This window comes from Bubalus kerabau, chromosome 9 (assembly GCF_029407905.1).
Source record: "Bubalus kerabau isolate K-KA32 ecotype Philippines breed swamp buffalo chromosome 9, PCC_UOA_SB_1v2, whole genome shotgun sequence".
Taxonomy (NCBI): Eukaryota; Metazoa; Chordata; class Mammalia; order Artiodactyla; family Bovidae; genus Bubalus; species Bubalus kerabau.
In genome coordinates this window covers 26,139,366-26,162,579 of record NC_073632.1, presented here as the reverse complement: position 1 = coordinate 26,162,579, position 23,214 = coordinate 26,139,366, and the positions used below count along the sequence as shown (strand labels likewise).

Below are 23,214 nucleotides of genomic sequence, written 5' to 3'. Positions count from 1 at the left end.
GGATCATAAGAGAGTACTATCAACAATTATATGCCAATAAAATGGACAACGTGGAAGAAATGGACAAATTCTTATAAAAGTACAACTTTCCAAAACTCGATCAGGAAGAAATAGAAAATCTTAACAGACCCATCACAAGCATGGAAATTGAAACTGTAATCAAAAATCTTCCAGCAAACAAAAGCCCAGGTCCAGACGGCTTCACAGCTGAATTCTACCAAAAATTTCGAGAAGAGCTAACACCTATCCTGCTCAAACTCTTCCATAAAATTGCAGAGGATGGTAAACTTCCAAACTCATTCTATGAGGCCACCATCACCCTAATACCAAAACCTGACAAAGATCCCACAAAAAAAGAAAACTACAGGCTAATATCACTGATGAACATAGATGCAAAAATCCTTAACAAAATTCTAGCAATCAGAATCCAACAACACATTAAGAAGATCATACACCATGACCAAGTGGGCTTTGTCCCAGGGATGCAAGGATTCTTCAATATCCGCAAATCAGTCAATGTAATACACCACATTAACAAATTGAAAAATAAAAACCATATGATTATCTCATTAGATGCAGAGAAAGCCTTTGACAAAATTCAACATCCATTTATGATAAAAACTCTCCAGAAAGCAGGGATAGAAGGAACATACCTCAACATAATCAAAGCTATATATGACAAACCCACAGCAAACATTATCCTCAATGGTGAAAAATTGAAAGCATTTCCTCGAAAGTCAGGAACAAGACAAGGGTGCCCACTTTCACCATTACTATTCAACATAGTTTTGGAAGTTCTGGCCACAGCAATCAGAGCAGAAAAAGAAATAAAAGGAATCCAAATTGGAAAAGAAGAAGTAAAGCTCTCACTGTTTACAGATGACATGATCCTCTACATAGAAAACCCTAAAGATTCCACCAGAAAATTACTAGAACTAATCAATGACTATAGTAAAGTTGCAGGATATAAAATCAACACACAGAAATCACTTGCATTCCTATACACTAATAATGAGAAAACAGAAAGAGAAATTAAGGAAACAATTCCATTCACCATTGCAATGGAAAGAATAAAATACTTAGGAATATATCTACCTAAAGAAACTAAAGACCTATATATAGAAAACTATAAAACACTGGTGAAAGAAATCAAAGAGGACACTAACAGATGGAGAAATATACCATGTTCATGGATTGGAAGAATCAATATAGTGAAAATGAGTATACTACCCAAAGCAATCTATAGATTCAATGCAATCCCTATCAAGCTACCAACAGCATTCTTCACAGAGCTAGAACAAATAATTTCACAATTTGTATGGAAAAACAAAAAACCTCGAATAGCCAAAGCGATCTTGAGAAAGAAGAATGGAACTGGAGGAATCAACCTACCTGACTTCAGGCTCTACTACAAAGCCACAGTCATCAAGACAGTATGGTACTGGCACAAAGACAGAAATATAGATCAATGGAACAAAATAGAAAGCCCAGAGATAAATCCACGCACATATGGACACCTTATCTTTGACAAAGGAGGCAAGAATATACAATGGGTTAAAGACAATCTCTTTAACAAGTGGTGCTGGGAAATCTGGTCAACCACTTGTAAAAGAATTAAACTAGAACACTTTCTAACACCATACACAAAAATAAACTCAAAATGGATTAAAGATCTCAACGTAAGACCAGAAACTATAAAACTCCTAGAGGAGAACATAGGCAAAACACTCTCTGACATACATCACAGCAGGATCCTCTATGACCCACCTCCCAGAATATTGGAAATAAAAGCAAAAATAAACAAATGGGACCTAATTAACCTTAAAAGCTTCTGCACATCAAAGGAAACTATTAGCAAGGTGAAAAGACAGCCTTCAGAATGGGAGAAGATAATAGCAAATGAAGCAACTGACAAACAACTAATCTCGAGAATATACAAGCAACTCCTACAGCTCAACTCCAGAAAAATAAATGACCCAATCAAAAAATGGGCCAAAGAACTAAATAGACATTTCTCCAAAGAAGACATACAGATGGCTAACAAACACATGAAAAGATGCTCAACATCACTCATTATCAGAGAAATGCAAATCAAAACCACTATGAGGTACCATTTCACACCAGTCAGAATGGCTGTGACCCAAAAGTCTACAAGTAATAAATGCTGGAGAGGGTGTGGAGAAAAGGGAACCCTCTTACACTGTTGGTGGGAATGCAAACTAGTACAGCCACTATGGAGAACAGTGTGGAGATTCCTTAAAAAACTGGAGATAGACCTGCCTTATGATCCAGCAATCCCACTGCTGGGCATACACACTGAGGAAACCAGAAGGGAAAGAGACACGAGTACCCCAATGTTCATCGCAGCACTGTTTATAATAGCCAGGACATGGAAGCAACCTAGATGTCCATCAGCAGATGAATGGATAAGAAAGCTGTGGTACATATACACAATGGAGTATTACTCAGCCATTAAAAAGAATACATTTGAATCAGTTCTAATGAGGTGGATGAAACTGGAGCCTATTATACAGAGTGAAGTAAGCCAGAAAGAAAAACACCAATACAGTATACTAACGCATATATATGGAATTTAGAAAGATGGTAACAATAACCCTGTGTACGAGACAGCAAAAGAGACACTGATGTATAGAACAGTCTTATGGACTCTGTGGGAGAGAGAGAGGGTGGGAAGATTTGGGAGAATGGCATTGAAACATGTAAAATATCATGCATGAAACGAGTTGCCAGTCCAGGTTCGATGCACGATAGTGGATGCTTGGGGCTGGTGCACTGGGATGACCCAGAGGGATGGAATGGGGAGGGAGGAGGGAGGAGGGTTCAGGATGGGGAACACATGTATACCTGTGGTGGATTCATTTTGATATTTGGCAAAACTAATACAATTATGTAAAGTTTAAAAATAAAATAAAATTTAAAAAAATGATTTGCAAAAAAAAAAAAATACGTATTGAACAAAAACTGTACCAAGATGAATAAGACATGGTCTTTGCCATCAGGTTGCCCACAGGCTATTTGATGAGACAGGGGTATAATACAGTGTGATAAGAGTTATAACAGTTATATTAAAAAGCGCAGTTGGAGTCCTGTGTCCAGCATAGCCAATGCTAAAGAAGCAATGAAACAGTCACTGTGACTTTTCCCTGGTGAATCTGAGCAGAATTTATGTTCATTTAGGAAAAGAATGACTTTAGAGTTGTTTGATTGTTTACTGTGTACTTGCTGTGCTTAGTCGTATAGTCACGTCTGATTCTTTGTGACCCCATAGATTGTAGTCCACCAGGTTCCTCTGTCCATGGGATTCTCCACGCAAGAATACTGGCATGGGTTGCTGTGCCCTCCTCCAGGGGATCTTGCCAGGCCAGGGATCAAACCCTGGTCTCCCACATTGCAGGCAGATTCTTTACTATCTGAGCCACAAGGGAAGCCCATTAGATTGTTTATAAAGTTATAAAGCTCTTAGAAACCCTCATAAGGCAAAAGTTACTATATAAAAGTGAAATACTAACCTCTGAACAGCAGCTGGCAAGCCTGGTTTTCACATGCTTTAAGGCACATCAATGAATCTGTTGACACCTATAAAGTTTCCTCCTTGTGAGGAAAAAAAAAAGTTTTACAAAGGTTAGCTTCTTTAATGTTCCTTTTACACTATTTTGCAAAGGGTATTCTTCTAAGTAGTAAAGGTCAGAATGATGGCTGATGTGTCTAACAGTTTTAGATTTTACTCTTTACTCCCTGGTGTTTAGGTATGTTAAGTGTTGTGTATTCTCTTTGTTGAAACTGCTGCAGTTGTTAAAATGTTTCATAAGCTTATTTGTTTTTACAGTGGGTATATTGATTCATTAGAACTGACACAATTAGCAATGGAAAGTGATCACTGAATGTATTTTGAAGGCATCTTGGTTTGATGAAAACACATGAGTTTGGAGGGTGGATCTACTTATTTTAGAAACTCACCTTTGCTTCAAATAAGCTGGGTAGTTTTGTGAAAATGTCATAAGTCTCTTAAATTTGTTTTCATTTGTGTGGAGTCAAAATACTTGCAACCAATGCAAGACTGATTTGAAAATAAAATGAGATAATATATGAGGCACTAACAATGTCTGGAGAATAATATGTGTTTAATAAATGTATGTTTTTCTTTTCTTATAGGTAAGACTTTTCTACTTAGAGTCCTCCTGGGTAAGTATTTCAAGCTTCTTTTAGATTTTACCACTTGAGAATCTATTGTCTTTAAGCTCAACACTCGATGTTTCTATAATGATAATACTGTATCAACTAATACTTAATGACTATGTAATGATTATATCATTCTCAATACATGATTACTGTCAACAGTCTCATTTCTTTCTTAGGTCCATTTTACAGATGAAGAAAATGAGATATAGAGAGGCTAAGTAATTTGTCCAAGGTAAAACTAGCAGACTTCAGGGTCAACCCTCAGAGTCCAACTCCAAAGCGGTGTTCTAAGAACTGCCTCTTGGTATAATATTCACTTTCTGTCTCTTCTCCCACAACATTAAATGCTACTGTGTCAGCTAAAGAGGATTAGACAGAGACAAGAAGAATCCCTTTCCCGTCATCTTTATAGCTTGAAGCTAGAGCCAAAGAGCAAGAGCAGGAAGCAAAGAACATACTGCTGAGAGGGCAATGAAGGGGAGAGGTCATGGGAAATCTCAGCTACAGGCGGGGTTGCGATGGTCACTTTAACCTCAGATGCTCACTCATGGTAAAGCAGCTGGGCTGATGCTGGAAGCTCACTGAGCACCAAGGATCATTGTTTTCTTGTCAGTCGACTTAAATCACTAAGTCTGGGTATAGTAATACCCATTTTGGGTCATCTGCTTCTAAGAGGGGTTCTGGGGCCCAGAGTAGAGGGCTGGTCTCTATCTGCCTTATCACTTGGCTGAGTCTTTGAGCCCAGGGACTGCTCTGCTCAAATTAAGTTGTATATGCTTAAATGTTTTATTCAAATGCTGTTTTTTTTTTTTTTTAATCAATTGAAAAAAGAATCAGAGTTTGAAGGGTAGAAGCTGTTATCCAGGACTATTTACACCAGCAAGTCATCAGAAATCTACTGAGCACTAGGTAGGGTTGTGGTCCCTGTCACTTGCCCACCCATGTAATGTGGTCCAGTTAGATGATCATCCTCAGGCAGTGGGTTCTTGAGGATCCTGACACTCAGGACTCAGGTCTGCAGGCACGCAGAACAAAGGGCATCAAGCACAATAATAACCTTTCAGCTTCAACTCCAATCTCAGGAACCTGACCCCTTCATTGACATGTGATTAGATGTTACTCATCTCTTCTGGCTGTGGCTTGAATTTTGAATCTCTAAAGAATGAATGAATGCATTATATACATTTGAACTTGAGGATCTTTTAGTTATCTGCATGGACATTTATGCAAAAGAGGAAAACTAACAAACCACTGATTTTCACTGCATTTCACTTTTACCACCCTAAACTCTGTTTCCTAATCTCTCCTCTGAGCAGCTAGGCTTGCTTGTGAATAGCTTTTGTACTCCCTGGTGTGTAGCTTTTGGACATACTGTTAGAAGGATTTTGAATTGGATGAAATTGAAATTGGGATCTGTGTTTTAAATAGGGATCATATGCTAGTTTATTTTATGTTTTTATTTTTAAATTTTGGCTGTGCTGGGTCTTCATTGCACTGCACAGGCTTTCTCTAGTTGTGGAGCATGGGGTTTAGAACTCACCAGCTCAGTAGTTGCGGCACTCACACTTCTCTAGTGGTAACACAGGGGCTCTCTACTTGCCCTGGGGCAGATGGGATCTTAGCTCCTCGACCAGGGATTGAATCCACGTCCCCTGCATTAAAAGGCACATCCTTAGCCACTGAACCATCAAAGAAGTCCCATGGGATCTAATTCTTTTTTACATGATTCTGTTACTGCTATACTAACTTTCTTCCCTCTGTTACCATGGGTTACCTTTGACAAAGGACAACTGTGTACTTGTTTAGCACTATTCTAAGAGAAAAGAGTAAAATTTCCATTTATAGTTTTAGAATTTTAGAATATTAGAATTATTCATTTTAGAAATATTAGAAGTTTAGAAATATTAAAGGACTCATGTAGGTAGTAAGAGTTGAAGTCAGAAGTCTCTAAGCCTTGTGGACGCAAAAACTCATAACAAATGAGTGCACTTTTATCAACTCAATTTTCTTCAGTTTTGCCAGCACAGAAGGGTGTTTCGGAAAACCAAATAAATGAGTCTTGGAAAATAATGTTTTATTTATCTTACAAGGGAATTAATTCTCAAAATCAATGAATAAATGGGGAGGGAGGAGGGAGGAGGGTTCAGGATGGGGAACACATGTATACCTGTGGTGGATTCATTTTGATATTTGGCAAAACTAATACAATTTTGTAAAGTTTAAAAATAAAATAAAATTAAAAACAAACAAACAAAATCAATGAATAAATCTTTCTCAGATTGATGAGGAAAACAGTACAATTAAATTTTTATGATGTTTACTGAGCAAGTATCCACTTTCAGGAATAAACACACTTTTTTTTTCCTCTTTAGTTCCATCTCAAAAACTAACAGAATTTTGGAAAGCAGTCAAGTCTGTAAAGTTAGAGTTCGGTGGGCGTTTTGATGTGCCAGGTGAGATAAATTTGCCAAGGATCAGCTTCCTTCTCTGGCTACATTCCCCCCTCCTCAGTGAAACAGCATTTAAAAGGAAACCTCTCTGAATCGTTTTTTACTAATGATTGAACAACAGCATGGTCACTTCCTCCTCCTGGCTGTAGTCTTCCTTCTTCCTAGAACAGGTTAGGAATAAAAGACACAATGACATGGAAACATTTCCCAGAAACTACATTTCCAACTTTGTTATTAATCTCTCAAATCTAAATAGAAGTGCTAAAGTGGAACGCACAGAAAAATAAGGTAGGCATATGGAGTGAAATGAGATGAATTTGTTTAACCTAACTAGCATTTCTGTAAGCTGGATTTCATGTTAGCTTTTTTTGTTAGCAATAATTCACAATAAAATATCCTATGTGAGGTCTTAGATAAAATATAAGAAAATATGTATCCAGAGTATAGTACATCTTAAAATTAAATTGATTTGATTGAATCTGTGGGATTTTCTACAATAGGTTTTTGCTTATGCTGAGTCAGGGCTTTATTGTTGTTTTTTTTTTTTAATCATATGTAATCTGAGCCATAATAATAAAAGATATCATAGTTGTGGATATGAATAACAAACCTATATTAGCAATTAAATCACATTATAAGGAAGCCAGTGGGATCAATTGGTATATGTTCTCTATATTACCTAACTCTGAGGGTAGGGATGGAGGCTAAAATATTGAAAGGATCTCAAACTCTCCACTCAGAATGACTTTTTTTTTTTAAATTGGAGTACAAGGATGTCTTTGATGTCAATCTGTGATAACAAAGGTCTGGTTTAATTGCCTGTACTTATGATCACTTACACTCAATCATATTAGACCTAGGAAAAATGTGTCTCATTTTCTCTATAGTAGAAAGTGTTTAAAAGTAGAAGTGTTCTTTAAGCATAATAATTTGATGTTTGTTTATGTTTCTAAGATCAAAGTTTAGCTCCCGATCTTAGAACAATTGTGATTTCAGTCTGTGAAATGGAGTATTTCCTGCCATATTGGTAAACAAGGGGGATGTGAGCAGACAGGATGCTGGCCCGAGACAGCTGAGATGCATAGGAAAGGAATGGTTTCAGTGAGCCTAGACGCTTGCATCTTCCCATACACTGAAAGGCACTAAATTCCTCGAGATATCTAGTTTTCCTTAATGAACAATAATATTTTGATGTTCCGACTCTCTGCCCTTTGCTGCAGACTTCTATATAACCTGACTCCTCCCCTGGCCTCTTTGGAGCAGTTTCTCAGGGCTACTTGAGATGCTGCCTTCTGGGCTTGAAGTCCTAACAATTTTCACTGAATAAACGTAACTCTCAACTTTTAGGTTGCATGTATTTTTTTCAGTCGACAAATTTTATTCTTACCCCCAGAAATACTGAGAAATACAAAGAAAAATTATGGATGTGGCTGGCCCACATAGAGCAGGTTAAAGAGCATTAAATACTAAACTAAGAAGAGGAGAAACAAATTTGTATTTGAAAGGTCTTTGAAGTTTATAAAACACTGTACAATTATATGTTTATTACAGAAGGCCTGAATTTAAGGTAGAATTTCTCAGAGAATCCTTATAGCAATTTTCTGTCTTTGTTTTTTTTTGGTAGCAGTCATTTTGTTTCTCATAGCAATTTTTAAGACATTTTTGTAGTTCTAAATGTTTCCAGTTCTATGATTTTTTTTTTATGCATTTCTAAGTATTTGGACTGAGCACAATTACTAATTACTAATTTTTGAGTAAGGCATGCAGATGGTAACTCACAGGTGGGAAGCCATTTTCTTTGACTCTCCTACCAGCTCTTATCAATTGAATGCTATAATGAGACTGAGTCCTGCCTCAGGCAGGAGAGAGCACTGTGATTGATTAATAATGTCTGTAAAAGGGTTTGGGGCGGGGGGGTGGGGGGGTGTGCATGTAGATTGGCATACAGGTCTTGTAACTATTCTCCCTAGATTAATGAATAGAAAAGAAGTCTTGCATCCAGTGGAAGTGTCTGTCCAGGATTGCCGACAAGAGCGCAACCTGCATTGCAACTCAGCAGGTTATACTCTGTTCATTACTGCAGGGTTAAACCCTGTTCCTAAGAAATTTATCTCAACTCAGGTGTCTGATCTGCAGATATTTAGTGTCATAGAATGTAGCCATTGTTGGCCTATTCTACAACACATGAGTACATCTGTAGCTCTCTGTTTACACTGTTGGCTGAACTCAGGGTATGCAAGGCACCAGCCGGGAAACTGGAAGAAAACTGGAGGAGCTGTAGGAGGTGCAGACCAGACATGTTTATTCTCCAGTGTCAGATGCTGGGGCAAAGGGGTTTCTCAGTGCGGCTAATTCTGTCCCTAGAACAAAAGCGGTCCGTGGCCGAACGGGCACATGATGCGCATGCGCAGTGCTGTAAGTGAACTCAGCTGGTACATAATCATGCAGGGTCATTGTTAACAGGGTGTGGGGAGAGGGTGTGAGAGTGTGAGAGGGTTGGGCGAGAGAGCCTGACTGACGCCACCTTGGTTACATGCTATTTCCCCACAATCGGAAAAAGAGTTCCAGGCACTTTTCAGCAGCCTATCAGGCTCCTCCATCCGTGGGATTCTCCAGGAAAGAATACTTTAGTGGGTTGCCATTTCCTTCTGCAGGAGATCTTCCCAACCCAGGGATCGAACCCGGGTCTCCCGCATGGCAGGAAGACGCTTTACCCTCTGAGCCACCAGGGAAGCCCGGAATTATCCTAATATAAATTTAATTTGAAATTAGAAGTCAAATATTAAACCAGAAGTTGCCTAAGGAAAATGTAGCTCCTTAGATCAGCAAAACCCGAATCTGTAGTTGCCCCTTCCTTCAACACCGAGCCTGAAGGAGAGTGCACATTCACAAGCAGGAGTCCGTAGCTGACCTCGAGTCACGCAGGACCTGCAGTCTGTTTAGTCCTGTAGGAAGCACCACTGAGGGCGTGGCCGTCGCTGCTTGCTCATCTGTCTGAACTCTTCAAGCGTCCTCTGCTCACTTTCCTCTGAAACGGGAGGAGCTCCTGTTCCTCTCACCGCATGTTATCTTTACTGTTCTGTTTGTCCCGCGTCTTGTCACCTTCCTCTGTCCTCCCTCTTTCTCCCTCTCTTTCCCCTCCCCCAGGGTTGATGGCGAGCCTTCTGCCCAGTCAATCTTTCCTGAAAACTCTTCCCATTCAGGCCTCTCAACCCCTCTCTCTATGGCATCGTGAGTGCAAATGTAAAGATCAAACTAGAATTAATCAAAAAATTTTAAAGGAACTCAATGAATGAAGGTTTTAAAGAAAAAAAAAGTCTTTAATTTAATCAGTATTACTCTTTTATGAGGGCTTTCCAGGTGGCTCAGTGGTAAAGAATCTGCCTGCCTCTGTAGGAGACGTGGATTTGATCCCTGGGTTGAAAAGATCCCCTGGAGGAGGAAATGACAATCCACTCCAATATTCTTGCCTGGAAAACCCCATGGACAGAGGAGCCTGGTGGGTTACAGTCCATGGTGTCACAAAGAATCAGACAGAACTGAGCACACACTCATGCACTCTTTCATGGGGAAGGTTTTAGTCAACTGCTGTTTTACATTGGTTTGTTTCAAACTGCAGATTACTTGTTAATTTTTCATAGAATGCAAATAAAGTGATGGTCCTTTCCTACCAGATGTGCTGGATAGGCATGAGGGCACCCTCATTTTCCTAACCAATACTTTCATCAAGAACCTATTCAGAGTCTTCGAATTACTTCCTACTTCCATCCTGTTTGAACTGCGAAACACTGCCCGAGGCAGGTTTGCATCCTGAAGTGCTCTTAGAGGCCTGGGAACTAGGATGTTAGGAGTATTACAGAGAACCTTATATTGTGGCTTGATCTTATATCAGAAAGCAAAAATTGTATTTACATTCTATTACAGAGGGCTTTGAATAAGAATCAGGACTGATGTGCTAATGTCCCAAGAGGACGGTACTTTGCCAGAGTATTTCTGTGTAAGTGCCTGAGTGCTTAGGGTTCAGCAGCAGCCTTAGAAGCTGAACCAGGTGGAGTTTGGAGGATGCTTCCTTTTCTCCTTTCCTTGTTCCTCCCATCCCACTGAAATGTAGGTTTGCTCAAGACATGAAAAATTAAAATATCATAAGGAAATTGAAAAGTAGTGGAAAATGATGAAGCCTTACTTTGTGTCTTGTGTTGGAATAAACAAGAGATGATGCTGTGTGATGGAGTAATAACTGCGCTGTTAATCTGGAGTCTAGAGGTGTGAGTTTCCTTGTCTAGGACACATTACTCGTCATGTGTAAAATGAAGAGGAATCAGAAAATCATCTCTGCAGTCTTCCCTAGTCCTGAAATGACAGGAGTCAACAAGTGGGGGAGCACACAGAAAGTTTGTCTAGTTAAGATAGAAGCAATGCAGAGAAGCAAACCTGGGGAGAAAGAGTGTGGGTGTCCTCCTCAGTGAGGAGGAGCGCAGTCAAGAGGCGGTTAAGTCATCTATATAGGACAGTTCTTCAGGGTCTTTGTTTACCTTTGGCCAATTATGTGGTTTGCTTTAGGTCCTGACCTGCCCTAGGACCCTCCCCGACATGTGTCCGTGACTTTTTCCCAAGATGGATTCCAGCCCAGAGGCCTATGGGACTGCCTTAGCATCACATATTATGAGACAGTGCCTCTTCCTTTTTGACCCCCAAGGAGGCTTTCTGGGCATGTGAAATGTCTCCCTTGCCTCAAGGATGGGAAATATATAACCTCCTGATCCTTTACTCAGACAAGGTTTAGCCCATCTCTGTTCCTGCCATGACTGTTATCTTACAATGTCCACAAGAGACAAGGCCGGGCTTCAGTTGTTGCTTCCATTTTGGAGAGCAAATAGGAGGATGATTTTAAGTGTCTAACCTGGAGCCCCCTTAGGCCCTGTCTCAGGAAATGCAAAAGGAAGCCAGTTGTGAATGCCTAGCCTGGGGTCCATCTGTCTCCCACCTCAATCCCTCAGAGTTTATTGTTGTAATTAAAAACAATACAGTTTTATCTATGTCCCATTTATTGTTTTGTTTATGTATTACTGTGCGTTCCTTTTCAAAGGAAAACTAAAGTAAGCTGACATGCCAGAAGTGTGTCTGCTTTATGTTTCAAATAAAATTTAGTTTGTCAAATCTATTTTTTCCCTTTTTTTTACTCATGGTTTTTTTTTTTTCTATTTAGGACTATATTTCTCCCCTATTGTGTTCCTTATATTTATAATTCATAGGTTTTTCTTTTCCTATGAGTTGAGTATTTAGTTGGCTGATTTTTGTGCTTGCTTTTTTTGTTAAACAGTGAAGGTTTAAAGCTCAATACATATTTGAGCTCAGCTTAACTGTAAGTCACTCAGTCGTGGCCAACTCTTTGCAACCCCAGGGACTGTAGTCCACTGGGCTCCTCTCTCCATGGGATAATCCAGGCAAGAATACTGGAATGGGTAGCCATTTCCTTCTCCAGGGGATCTTCCTGACCCGGGGATCAAACCTGGTCTCCTACATTGCAGGCAGATTCTTTACCATCTGAGCCACCAGGGAAGTTCTTCTAATTTGCTTCATGAGCCTGTTGATTTCCAAATGTAATAAAAGTAGCAACTTAGGTATCATTTATCCTTTAGAACTTGGGCATAAGCATTTAACATTTTCAAATAAAAAAACTTACTTTTATAATTTTGAATTAAAAAAATCCTTCAAAATAATAAACACATTGTTTTAAATATTTTTTATTAATGTGCAGTTACCTACATTTCTTAATTTATGAACTTTAGTGAATATCTATCAAATACTTTGAAAAATGAGGAGTATAGCTCATTACATTACCTTCTCCTTATGCTTCCAACAACCTGTCTAAACTGTCACTGCCTCAATCTATCACATACTTATTTTTAGTTTTATTGTTTGCCTTTAAACCATTGCACAATATACTTAGAATTCTATTTTACCAGTTAACCTCAGGCGGTATCTGTTGACTCTGCAGTGTCCACGATGAAAGAACCAACATTTCTGTGCTTCTCACCACTTCTGACTTTTTCACCTCCATAACCTCTGACCTCCATGTATATATACATTTATATGTGTATATATATATATATACACACATGTATCTTGACTTTCAACTATCTGTATTTATAGCATCTACATTTTATCCTTAATTATAGTTAAATCTTTTGTGCTCTATCTACAGATTTATTCTAAACACTTTACCATAAGGAGCTCAAACTGTAGAGTACATAGATATCATTTACTAAGGAACCAGGAAGGGTTTTGAAGCCACAGTGAAACTGTTAAGTGTCATTTCCAGGGCTCCAAAGAACTCTAGCACCACATTCCTTTATGTCTCAACTCAGAAAGGAATTCACAGTGAGAGGCACAGTGAAAGATAAGGGTTTATTAGAATAAGATGCTTGCAGGGTTCACAAGTGGACAGGCAAGCATTGAGCTGCCCTGAGTATTCAGTGGGTTACATTTTATAATCAGAAGAAGAGAGGGGAGAGCAAGAAGATTGTTGTTTTTCCTGAGGAGACACCACATTTCCATCATCAGTTCCTCTCCCAGATTGGCAAGGAGGTTTACTTGTCCCTCCCTATATGGTCAGACCAGGACTGTAATAGCACCTGAAAAATATTTTTGGATCTCAGTACAGAGAGACTCTTTCATTTTTAAAAGTCACCTTTCCATAAATGATTGTTTTTTGTGTGCACAGGGCCTGTTTTGGGGGTCTTTAACTTGATGATGACACCACTGGGCAGGTTGTAGGCCTGTATGTGTGAGTAATAGTTTAGCTAGGCTCACATTTGGAGAAGGCAATGGCACCCTACTCCCGTACTCTTGCCTGGAAACTCCCATGGATGGAGGAGCCTGGTAGGCTGCAGTCCATGGGGTCGCTAAGGGTCAGACACGACTGAGTGACTTCACTTTCATTTTTCACTTTCATGCACTGGAGAAGGAAATGGCAACTCACTCCACTGTTCTTGCCTGGAGAACCCCAGGGACGGGGGAGCCTGGTGGGCTGCCGTCTATGGGGTCGCACAGAGTTGGACACGACTGAAGCGACTTAGCAGCAGCAGCAGCAGCAGCAGGCTCACATTTATTTATCTAGTCTCAAAATTATTTTTTCTCAAAACTCTGAAAGCATTGTCTCAGATTTTTTATAGCATCCAATATTGTTCACAAGTAGTCTTATGCTATCCTGAGTCTCATCACTTTGAAAATCATCCATGTTTTCTGTTTTGAAAACTTGTTAAAATTTTCTCTTTCTTTCTGAGGTTCTGAAATTTCTAGAGGCTCTTCATGAAAAATGGTCTTTAAAATTTTTTATTTGTAAACTTTAGTTTTTAGAACAGTTTCAGGTTTATAGAAAAAATTGAGCAGATAGTATAGAGTACCCATATGTCCCAAGCTTATTACATTTCCCAATTAGTAACATTCTTATATTAGTGTGTTATGTTTGCTGTATTTAATAACTCAATGTGATACATTATTATTAACAAAAGTCAATAGTTTATTCATCTCTCTATTTTTCTTATTAAATGACTTTTTTTTTCTGTCTTAAGATCCCATCCATGTTACCAGACTACATTTTTCATGTCTTTTTAGGTGCCTCTTGGCTGTGACATCTCAGACTTTCTTTGTTTTTGATGACCTTGATAGTGTTTAGGAGTCCTGACCAGGTATATTGTAGGATGCCCCTTTGTTGGAATTTTTCTGAAGTTTTCCTCATAACTAGCCTGAGATTGTGGGTCTTGGGGAGGAAGACACCAGAGAGGTGGTGTCATTTCATTACATCATATCAAGGGTGCATACTGTCAACATGATTTACAATTGTTGATGTAGACTTTGATCCCTTGGTTGAAATAGTATTTTTTGGGTTTCTCCACTTTCAAGTTACTCTTTTCTCCTCCTTTCCCTACTGTACTCTTTGTAAGAAAGTTCACTATGGGCAGCTTACACTTAAGGAGCAAGAGTTATGCGCTCCTACCTTTAGGGTATAATATCTATATAAATGTATTTAAAATTCTTCTGCAAAGGTATTTGTCTCTTCTCCCTAGTTTATTAATTCATTTAAGCATTTATATTAGTATGGACTCATGACACTTATTTCATATTCTGGGTTATAATTCAAAGCTACTTTACTTATTTTTGTTCAAATTGTTCCTGCTTTGGCCATTGGGAGCTCTTTCAGTTGGCTCCTGTATCTGTTTGACATACCCCTATCATTGTGCTTTGCTTTTTTTCTTCCCAGTAAGTCTTGAAGTAGTTATGTTCTGTCACTAGAAGAGCTTACTTTGTATATGTCCTGCTCCAGTCCAAGAATCAGCCATTTCTGCAAGGAGTCCCAGTTCTTTTTACTGTAAAATGTTATTAGACACCAAGATCTGGGCCTTAGGTGCTCTTATTGCACCAAGCACAAGATAAAACTGAATTTTATTGACTCCAAAGTGACCAATACATAGTATGAGATTTATCTTCTGTAGCTTTGTTAGTTGAAGAATTTTAATTTCGCAACTGATGGGAATGGTTCATGTACAAACTTGCAAATTGTCAGGAGGGAGAATATTGTTGCTTAATACTAAAGTGGGAAAGTAAGGCACATAGAAGTTAGAGTTATTTAAGAATCTATTCATGTATAGATGCAACTCTGATTGTCTTGTTTCCATTATGTTATGCTGAATAACAGGAGACACTTCTGTTTCTGAACAAATTGATCTGAATTTAACCTGTTAGAAATTTTAATTAGTATTAGCATAATGGAGTTTATGGACTATTTGATTTTTTAAAATTAATGTTCTGTCACTTACCACAAGAAAATTTTAAGCATTTTGGCATGATGGGGAAATGAATATTTTTATTTTAATTCAGAATCATCTTTCTTAGTTTTAAAGAGAACTTGTGAAGTCAAAGCATTACTGAATTGAAGTGGAACTAAATAAATGTTATTTGATTTATTTTTATAGTGCCTACTGGTCTGCCATGAAGAATGATAACAACATTTACGACTAACAGCAAATTTAGTGCTTGTGTCGCACCAACATTGGATAAAAGTGCTAACACTTAATAATTACCTTGTTGCTAACTTGGCCTTGATAAGAAAGCCTTCTTTTTAAAAGTACATGACTAGTCATGTAATTTTGTATACGAGTAGTTCATTAAGAAACAAAAAAGCAACTTTAGTGAATCCGAGTTAAAGACAATGACTCAGTAAAAGCTCTGATGAGCTATGAAAGATAACGTTGGGTGGCACAGACTTCCTTCCCTCCCCTCTCCCATCCCTGATATCTGAGAGTCATTAAAGTGCATATAATAGGGTTATTGTTGTTGTTTAGTTGCTCAGTTGTGTCTTACTCTTTGCGGTCCCATGGGCTGTAGGCTCCTCTCTCCATGGGATTTCCCAGACAAGAATACTGCAGTAGGTTGCCATTTCTTCCTCCAAGGGATCTTTCTGACCCAGGGATTGAACTTACGTCTCCTACGTCTCCTGTATTGTAGGCAAATTCTTCACCACTGTGCCACCTGGGAAGCCTTGTAATATGCTTATATGCCTTCCTTAAAAATGATGTCTTAAGCATGCTTACCCTTTGTATAGAAAGAGATAGTTCAAGGTTATGCTAAATAAAATATTATATGTGACATTTATATGAAAAGTTGCCTAAGGCAAAAAATGTGGAATATGTTTATCTATCCTTCTGCTTTGTGTCCCAGATTTAGCACCAATATGTGCCCTGAATTGGATTAAGCTTTCAGAATATTTTCAAAAGGACCCTCAAAAGATGGACTCTAGCATCAAAGGTCTTTTTCTTTTTAAAAAAAAATTTTTTGTTGCACCACACGGCATGTGGGAATCTTAGTTGCCCAACCAGGGATGGAACCCATGCCCTCTGCATTAGAAGCATGGACTCTTAACCACTGGACCTCTAGGGAAGTCCCAAAGGTCTTTTTAATTAAAGTTATTTGCCAAAAAACCAAAAACATGTATCTCTTACCCATCATTTGTGGCAAAACAAGGTTAATAAAAAGATGTATGTACGTTCCATACACAAAGGTTATGTTAAAAGTAAAAGAAACTAGGGTTGGGAATAGAGAGGAGAGGGATAGCACCAACAATTATCGAGTGTCTGCTGTATTCCAGGTGCTTAAAAAATCATAGTAGTTTATAATAGTTAAGCCATCTTCATACGAAATGATTTTTATGGAGTATTTAAATTTGTTCCTGACAACATAGCTATAAAGAAAATATTGTTATTATCTCAAGTCCATGTTTGGGAAAAATGATACCTTGCAAGGTTAAGTAAGTTTTCTGGATTTCAAATGCGTAGATGTCTGACTTCAGTGCTCTTAACCACTGGGTCAGTTTACATGTGAAACTTATTCTCAAAATACACTTTTGGGGTAGATGTTATTATTATTTCTGTTTTTAAGATTAGAAAACAGACCCAGACATTAGATACTTGCCAAGGATCACATGGCTAGTAAGTATGTCATTAGATTTTAAACCTATATCTGTAAATTTAAGGAAAGTTATTTAATACAAAAAGAAATACATGCATTTAGAAGAGAAGTTTGAAGACATATTTTAGAGAGGAGAAATTAAAATAATCAAATGAGAATTTTTTTGTTTTTTTAGTATATATTTTCATATTTGAAGACAATTGCAAATAGAAAATGTTTTTAGATTTCTTCCTTACCTAAGTGTTTTCTTTTAAGGATTAAAGAAGCTCCAATTAGATCACTCAACTTTCTGGACACCATTTAGACCATGATTACTAGTATGAGGGATTACTGTTTCTTTAAAAAAAATCTTGTATCCATACGTAGTTTTTCCTCTTCTGTAAATTTGGATGGATGAGGTTTTGTATCTAGTTCCTATTCTTTTTAACAGTTAGAAGGTAGTAGACGCTAAGTGTTTGATTCATACTTGAGGGAAGGTAAGTGTGTGTGTGTGCTCAGTCACTCAGTCATGTCCAACTCTGCTACTCCATCGACTGTAGCCCCCAGGCTCCTCTGTCTATGGAATTCTTCAGTCAAGAATGAAGTGAGTTGAACAGTCAAGAATGAAGTGGCAACTGAAGTGAGTTGCCATTTCTTCCTCCAGGAAATCTTCCTGACCCAGGGATCAAACAGCATCTCCTGCATTGGCAGGTGGAGTCTTTACCACTAAATCCTCTGAGAAGCCCCTGAGGGAAGGGAAGCTACCTCAATTAAGCTTGACCTAAAGCCACAGTTCAGTTCAGTTCAGTTGCTCAGTCGTGTCCAACTCTTTGTGACCCCATGGACTGCAGGACGCCAGGCCTCCCTATCCATCACCAGTAACTCCCGAAGCTTACTCAAATGTCCATCAAGTTGGTGATGCCACCCAACCATCTCATCCTCTGTTGTCCCCTTCTCCTCCCACCTTCAATCTTTCCCAGCATCAGGGTCTTTTCAAATGAGTCAGCTCTTCGCATCAGGTGGCCAAAGAATTGGATTTTCAGCTTTAGCATCAGTCCTTCCAAAGAATATTCAGGACTGATTTCCTTTAGGGTTGACTGGTTGGATATCCTTGTAGCCCAACAGACTCTCAAGAGTCTTCTCCAAAACCATAGTTCAAAAGCATCAATTCTTTGCTGCTCAGCTTTCTTTATAGTCCAACTCACATCCATACATGACTACTGGAAAAACCATAGCTTTGACTAGAAGGACCTTTGTCAGTAAAGTAATGTCTCTGCTTTTTAATTTGCTGTCTAGGTTGGTCATAGCTTTTCTTCCAAGGAGCATTAAAACATCTTTTAATTTCATGGCTGCAGTCACCATCTGCAGTGATTTTGGAATCCCCCAAAATAAAGTCTCTCACTGTTTCCATTGTTTCCCCATCTATTTGCCATGAAGTGATGGGACCAGATACCATGATCTTAGTTTTCTGAATGTTGCGTTTTCAGCCAACTTTTTCACTCTCCTCTTTCACTTTCATCAAGAGGCTCTTTAGTTCTTCTTCACTTTCTGCCATAAGGGTGGTGTTATCTGCATATCTGAAGTTATTGATATTTCTCCTGGCAATCTTGATTCCAGCTTGTGCTTCATCCAGTCCGGCATTTCGCACGATGTACTCTGCATATCAGTTAAGTAAGCAGTGACAATATACAGCCTTGATCTACTCCTTTCCTAATTTGAATCCAGTCTGTTATCCATGTCCAGTTCTAACTGTTGTCTTTTGACCTGCATACGGACTTCAAGGAGGCAGGTCAGTTGGTCTGGTATTCCCCTCTCTTTAGGAATTTTCCACAGTTTGTTGTGATCCACAGTCAAAGGCTTTGGTGTAGTCAATAATGCAGAATTAGATGTTTTTATGGAACTCTCTTTGTTTGTCAATGATCCAACAGATGTTGGCAATTTGATCTCTGGTTCCTCTGCCTTTTCTAAATCCAGCTTGAACATCTTGAACAACTGGAAGTTCTCAGTTCACATACTGTTGAAACCCTCACTTGGAGAATTTTGAGCATTACTTCGCTGGTGTGTGAGATGAGTGCAATTGTGTGGTAGTTTGAACATTCTTTGGCATACCTTCCTTTAGGATTGGGATGTAAACTGACGTTTTCCAGTCCTGTGGACACTGCTGAGTTTTCCAAATTTGCTGGCATATTGAGCGTAGCACTTTAACAGCATCATCTTTTAGGATTTGAAATAGCTCAAATGGAATTCCATCACTTCCACTAGCTTTGTTCATAGTGATGCTTCCTAAGACCCACTTGACTTTTCATTCCAGATGTCTGGCTCTAGGTGAGTGATACAAGCTTCTCCCAGTTTTCTTTATTAGAGCTGTATATTAAGAGTTATCAGACATTGGCTTAGACAGTGTTAAACTTTTCCCCTTATTTGGTGGCTGCTGTTGTATTAATCTCCATCAGAGGCCTCCAGACAGATACAGGGTGAGGTTGAGTTAGGAATTAGTGCAAGATATTACTCTTGCTATGTCCTGGGTTTAAACACCAATCAATAGCAAAGCCCCCCAATATTGACTCTATTAAAATGAATATTGTGGCATCCATCTTGGAAAAGAAGGATCCAAATGATGAAATAGGTCTTTCAATAGTATAAATATATTGGAAATACTTTAGAAAATCCTGATTAATTTTTCAACAACTTCTAGTGAATTTCTATTTAACTGATTAATTTATGTATGTAATTGACATATAACATTTCATTTGTTTCAGTTATACAGCATAATGATTCAGTATTTGTATATACTATGAAATGATCACCACAATGTCTAGTTGACATCTGTCACCATACATAGATGGAAAACATTGTTTCCTTCTGATGAAAACGCTTAAGTTTTACTCTCTTAGCAACTTTCATATATGCAAGTAGATGCCATGCTGTGCGTTACATCCCCATGATTTATTTATTTTATAACTGGAAGTTAGTACCTTTTGACCTCCTTCACCCGTTTTGCCTCCCTACTTTCCACCCCTACCCCTGGCAACCACCAATCTGTTCTTTATATCTTTGGACTTGTTTTTTTCTTTTAGGTTACACATATAGGGAAGATCACATGTGTTTGTCTCTCTTTGTGTGATTTGTTTCACTCAGTGTAACACGTTTAAGGTCTACTCATGTTGCAAATTGCAAGGTTTCATTCTTTTTTATGACCTAATTATATTCCATTATAGTGACTTTCTATTTTAATACTTAAAAAGGAAGAATTGCAATTTATATTTTGACATAAATATTGATCTAGTTATTGTCATGCTGCTGCTGCTGCTAAGTCGCTTCAGTCGTGTCCGACTCTGTGTGACCCCATAGATGGCAGCCCACTAGGCTCCTCTGTCCCTGGGATTCTCCAGGCAAGAATACTGGAGTGGGTCGTCATTTCCTTCTCCAATGCATGAAAGTGAAAAATGAAAGGGAAGTCGCTCAGTAGTGTCCGACTCATAGCGACCCCATGGACTGCAGCCTACCAGGCTCCTTCTTCCATGGGGTTTTCCAGGCAAGAATACTGGAGTGAGGTGCCAATAGAATTGATTATTTCCTGCATGTTTTAAGAAATCCCAACAACTTTAAAGAAAATTTCAAGCAACAGCAGAATATACAATTCCTTTTTGTGTTGTTTCTGAGAACAGAAGGATTACTAAGTGAAAATGCAGAAGGTGTATTTTTATGGGCCCAACAGGAGAAAAAGCAAACAATATGGGGCTGCATAGAAAGGCAGTTTTGCAGGTCAAGTTCCCTGGAAGCAGCCTCTGAGATACTGTATAATGTGCAGGGAATTTTTTTGAAAAGTGCCCTTTGGAAAGCAGGGAAATTAAGTAGGATTTTACAGTGGAAGTTGAGTTTCAATGGAAGCCCAGTGGTCCTTCAGAAATGTCTTCAGGTAGGCCACATTGGCTAGCCTTTCTTACCCCTCCATCCCTTATTGGACTCTGGACATCCTGAAACAGGCATGGTGCTGGGCATGGCAGCTCTGTGCAGTTGAGGCAGTCCCTGGAGAAGGCTGTTCACTGTTAGCACTTCATTGAAGGGCGCCTGGTGGCATATCATCATGTCCACTGTAGACAGTAAGTCCCCCTGACTGTTCATGTTCAAATAGAGCCATGTGATCATTCACTAGAAAAGCTGAAGAGAATTCCCCACATTGGGACCAGTTGTTGGTGTTCTTTAGGACTCCTTCCTTCCAACTCTATTTTTTTAATGTAACCAAAAATTGAAATGACTTGACTTAGTGGTATTTAATTTAGCCTCATTAACTTCTGAATGGAGATGAAATTCATTGAGACTTGTAGAAATTTGACACTCAAAATGGAAAAAAAAAAAAAAACCCCTCTGTTGAACGTATCTCTTACTTTAGTACCTCTTTAACATCAGGAAGTAAGGACGATAAAGTCAATGACCATACCTTTTAAAGAAATTGCTAAACATTAAGAGGCCATCAAAAAAATTAAAGACCAACATTTTGGCAGAACCTCTCATAATATACCGTATTTAATTTTTCACCATGCACTGTGGTGTGTCCTGCATGCTCTACTTAAAAAAATATTCTAAAGTGAATAGGCAAATTTACTTTTTAAAGTACAGCAGTTAATACTAATCCTTGCAATGAAAACTGGACACATTTGCAAACTGAGATGGATATTGATGTACAGTCACTAAAAGACCCACCTCCTTGTAGTTTGTAAGAAGATAGATGGCAGGCAAAGCTTGCCAGTGTATATGAGGTAAATTCCTACATTGCATACTTATTTATTCTCCTAACATATGAGAGAAATATAGTTAATTAACTAAATATAGTTAAATGACTATAGTAAAAATGCTTAATAGGAGTATTTGTAAAAAAAATCCTTTTTAAAAGGAATTTTTAAATTGATGATAAATTTCTTATGAATTGTTTTGGGGACACCATCAAGTATCTTGCCTGAAGATTTAAAGCCAACTTTGAATCAGAGAGCTTCTCACTCTGAGGTACTTATTTACTTTTGACTGAATCTGCCATCACTTCATGGCAAATAGATGGGGAAACAATGGAAACAGTGAGAGACTTTATTTTCTTGAACTCCAAAATCACTGCAGATGGTGACTGCAGCCATGAAATTAAAAGATGCTTGCTCCTTGGAAGAAAAGCTATGACCAACCTAGACAGCATATTAAAAAGCAGAAACATTACTTTGCCAGCAAAGGTCCATCAAGTCAAAGCTATGGTTTTTCCAGTGGTCATGTATGAATGTGAGAGTTGGACTGTAAAGAAAGCTGAGCACTGAAGAATCGATGCATTTGAACTGTGGTGTTGGAGAAGACTGTTGAGAGTCCCTTGGACTGCAAGGAGATCCAATCAGTCAATCCTAAAGGTATCAGTCCTGAATATTCATTGGAAGGACTGATGCTGAAGCTGAACTCCAATACCTTTGCCACCTGATGCAAAAAACTGAAAAGGCCCTGGTGCTAGGAAAGATTGAAGGCAGGAGGAGACAGGGACAACAGAGGATGAGATGGTTGGATGGCATCACCAACTCAATGGACATGAGTTTAAGCAAGCTCTGGGAGTTGGTGATGGATAGGAAAGCCTGGCCTGCTGCAGTCCATGGGGTCACAAAGAGTCAGACATGACTGAGCGACTGAACTGAAATGAATCTATCAACCATGAATAACTTCCATCATTCTTAATCAGGGTCACAGGAGACTCTTTTTACTTCTCCCTCTTTCTTTCCACAGCCAGTGTCATCTGTAAGATTCTAGGCTAAAAAAGCAGGCTTTTCAAGTGTTCCACAGGATATTAACTAATTTGAAGTGATTCAATAGTGGAGAGGATGATATTTTCTGAAAAATTCACACACACTCATATTGCCTCATTTTAGTGATGTCTTCTCCCAGGAGTAGACTGTCCTGGCACATGAAAGGATTTGCAGTTTGCAAAACTGCCTCTTTGAGTTCAATACATGTATCTTGAAAGTGAAAGTGTTAATTGCACAGTTGTGTCTGATTCTTTGTGACCACATGCACTGTAGCCCTCTGGGTTCCTCTATCCATGGGATTTCCCAGGCAAGAATAGTAGAGTAGGTAACTGTACCCTTCTTCAGGG

At 38.7% G+C, this 23,214-nt stretch overlaps 1 protein-coding gene across 9 annotated transcripts in view; it reads left to right on the top strand.

The window, feature by feature from the left end:
- LOC129619641 (uncharacterized) overlaps positions 1 to 23,214 on the top strand; it is a 179,357-nt gene that overhangs the window by 5,703 nt on the left and 150,440 nt on the right. For 7 of the 9 annotated variants that reach the window (XR_008697996.1, XR_008697990.1, XR_008697991.1 and 4 more), the window contains exon 1: positions 6,693 to 6,938. Coding sequence is in view for 1 of the 9 variants with exons in the window: in XM_055534845.1 (XP_055390820.1) it covers positions 4,174 to 4,203 (30 nt within the window). In the remaining 8 variants the exon portion in view is untranslated. Of the gene's footprint in view, positions 1 to 4,173; positions 4,204 to 6,692; positions 6,939 to 15,625; positions 16,573 to 23,214 lie in introns of those variants that run through there. The other 2 variants (XR_008697993.1, XM_055534845.1) reach the window with 2 other exon arrangements.